We start from the raw sequence: 3,069 nt of genomic DNA, 5'->3' as shown, positions 1-3,069 counted from the left end.
CTATACGGCTGACGACGACATCGCAACTTGAGATCATGGCATATGCATAGGATAGTGGTATTTATTTTCTTAGACTTAGGCTAGAATAGGATGTTTTAAACTTAAACGCTTATTTATTTTATTTTGGGCCTTTTGTTGTGTCGTTTTAAAGATGTTTTCGAAACATGTAAGTCCATGGGTGTGTTTTAAGTTAAAGGTTATGTTTTATGGAATTTAAATGAAGTCTTCCTTATTCAATGTTTATGGTACCTATACAGTAGAGACCTTAAATAAAGTAGAAAATTTTGGGTCGTTACAATACCAATTTGTCTGATGGGTCCATGTATGCGTACGTGGGCCGTGTGTAGAAAAGTACCATGCATCCAACTCTGACAAAAATTGAAAAAAGCCTAAGGTCATGCTATGGTTTGATCGATAGGTCATAGTCATATATTGTGTGTGATTGCATTATTAACCAAATAATATAACTTTACATGATATAAGGTGTTTGCCTCACTAGTTGTGTTTGTATATCCCAACACCATTTTGGCCTTCATAAAAAAATTTAACAGCACCCTCTTGTAATTAAATATTATTTTGTATTTAATTTTGGTGTTGTTTATCTTCATTTAAATTTATATTTTATTTAATTTTCATGTTTTATTTTATTTTACTTTTCATTTTTTGTTTGCTTTTTCATATTTTTAGTTTTGGTCGGAGATCCAAATTCTTGAAGATCGGACATCAAGAAAGATTGTGGAACTACAATATAATATGTGAAACTTTTAATAAGATATATGGAAATTCAAGGATTGTGCCTACCATGCTATTTTAAAATCGATGTGAAGATTGCAGTAACATGAGCGTTTAATACCTATTTTAGATTTTATTATTCTAAACTTTCACTAAGATTGTTCAGTAAAAATCATTATTTTTTTAGTTTTAATAAAAAACAATATTACAATTTTGAAAACTTGTATTCATATACAAATTTATTTTTTTTCTTCATAATTTAAAATTTTGGAGAACAACAATACACTTCATTATCAAATAAATTTCATACAAAAAAAAAAAAAAAAGTAAACAACAACAACAACCTTTTTGTGTTATCCCAATTGTTCCTCAAGGATAATTCCACCAAAAGGAGATAATAAAGCTTCTCTATCTTAGATCCACTTGTGTATCAATTCATCAACATTAGCAAGAAAGTTTCTCAAGTAAATTCCATCATCTTTAGCCGTCCAAATACAAGTTCCTACAGTTCCATGTTTGCACCTATCACGGAGCCATAAGTGCTGTGTTTCAGGCCAAAAGCTTTCAAAAGAGACAGATGCATGTGGCGTCTCTAATTTGCACCAATAGAGGGTTGTTCCCCAAAAGTTAACCTTGAAGTTCCATTGGTATTCATCTCCATGATTAAGCAAACGATGATACCCCAAGTCATCGTCTTTAGACTGACAATGCACAAGCAACCCAAGTTTGCTTAGCCCGTTAACCACATGAATGTAATATCTAGAAGGTCCTGGTGGTGGTAACGTGATCCTTGGAACCTCAGCCCCCACTAAAGCCACCGTGAAAAGAAAGAAAACGACAATATTCTTTATCATTTCCTAATCAACCTTTAGCTTAACTACCAATTTGTCTTGGACATGTGAATAAATATACATACTTATAATACATGCAAGAAACTATGTAAATGCATGCTATGGTGGTTAAAAACTTAATCATTTAACTAATTTCACTTATGCAACACAATTTAAGGTTAATTTTGGGATAATTTTAGAGATTTATTAGATTTTCAATAACAAAATTCCTCCAATAGATAATAGTTACTAGCCCAAGAATAATAAATATTTGATTGATTTTTAAAACTCTTTCATAAAATGGACAACAAAATATGCATACTTTCCCGTAGAAAATATAAAATAGAGAAAGTATTTCATAGAACATGGATCAAGACCCTAGTTCTAAGTACAAGAACCAAGAACCAAAAATCATGGTACTAAGGCCCTTAAAGGATCCAAGGTTTTAGAATCCAAGGACCAAGGTCCTTAGAATAAATCACGAAAAGAACCCCAAGTGAAAAACAAGTGGGCCTAAGTACTTACAATAAGAAACAAGAACCAGACAAGAAAGAGTGTGGTATCCTAGCATATCAACCACACGATTGAGAGCCTACAAGCAGACTGCATACTAGGTCTTTGTAATCATTCTTTATTCTCCATTTTTTTTCAGGTAAGGAGCTGGTCGAAGTCGGGAGTGGACTCTTGGGCAGGTGCAATAGAATAACCTCACCCGTCGTCCTTAACTCTTTTGTTTTAAAATGTTTTGAGTTCGTTTCTTATTTTGTGTTCTAAATATTGTCGTGCTGTAAATTACTTATGTGCGCACACTATTTTGTTATAATATTGTCTCACCCTCTGATTGCCCTCCATGATTCCATTCGTCTTAGACATCTAAAGGTGTTCAATCCTAAGTCTCAACCCACCAACCTACGTGCTTACCCTAGACTTAACTTGATTCTGTTGCTTATTCTCAAAAGGGAGGGATCACACAATCATTCACCAAGAGTCACACGTGCTTAATGGGGCGATAACATCCATTCAGCACCCAGAGTGCTGATAAATAAACATCTCATCCACTGTCATAACCTGATTACTTACACAAGTAGTAAAGTATATCAAGACAGTACACTAGGTAAGACAAAAACTTTAAACAACTAGCAAGTCTATTTTCACACTTAATAAGTTTCCTAGGTAGTTGTTAATCAAGAATAGCTACCTAGGATTAATTTTACTAGCATGCATTCATAAACAAGCGAATTGTACAAGTACTGCTTCGTAGATTTTCATGTTGTTACTTACAGATTTGTTGTGTGCCTTCTCGAGTAGGATTACAGGACAAAAAGAAAGTCCATACACGTGCTCACGTGCTTTTCTAGCACCAAATAAGTTTTTTACGTGCGCATACCATGCGATATTAAGGCACAAAAGATGTTCTCAACGCGAGTTTACCACACGTCTAGCGGAGGTACAGTCGCAGGACGCGTGTCGTTGGTTAGTGAACAGGTCGGGAATATTTTAAGCACAT

At 34.1% G+C, this 3,069-nt stretch overlaps 1 protein-coding gene across 1 annotated transcript; it reads right to left on the bottom strand.

Moving 5' to 3' along the window:
• Positions 1–1,145: 1,145 nt before the first annotated feature.
• On the bottom strand, positions 1,146–1,586 carry LOC111472673 (S-protein homolog 1-like). Its single transcript, XM_023118276.1, has one exon. The coding sequence runs from the start codon at positions 1,584–1,586 to the stop codon at positions 1,146–1,148; it is 441 nt and encodes a 146-aa protein (XP_022974044.1).
• Positions 1,587–3,069: the final 1,483 nt, after the last annotated feature.

This window comes from Cucurbita maxima, unplaced genomic scaffold (assembly GCF_002738345.1).
Source record: "Cucurbita maxima cultivar Rimu unplaced genomic scaffold, Cmax_1.0 Cma_Scf00083, whole genome shotgun sequence".
Classification (NCBI taxonomy): domain Eukaryota; kingdom Viridiplantae; phylum Streptophyta; class Magnoliopsida; order Cucurbitales; family Cucurbitaceae; genus Cucurbita; species Cucurbita maxima.
The sequence above is the reverse complement of the archived record's forward strand: the minus strand, read 5'-3'. Positions and strand labels throughout refer to the sequence as shown.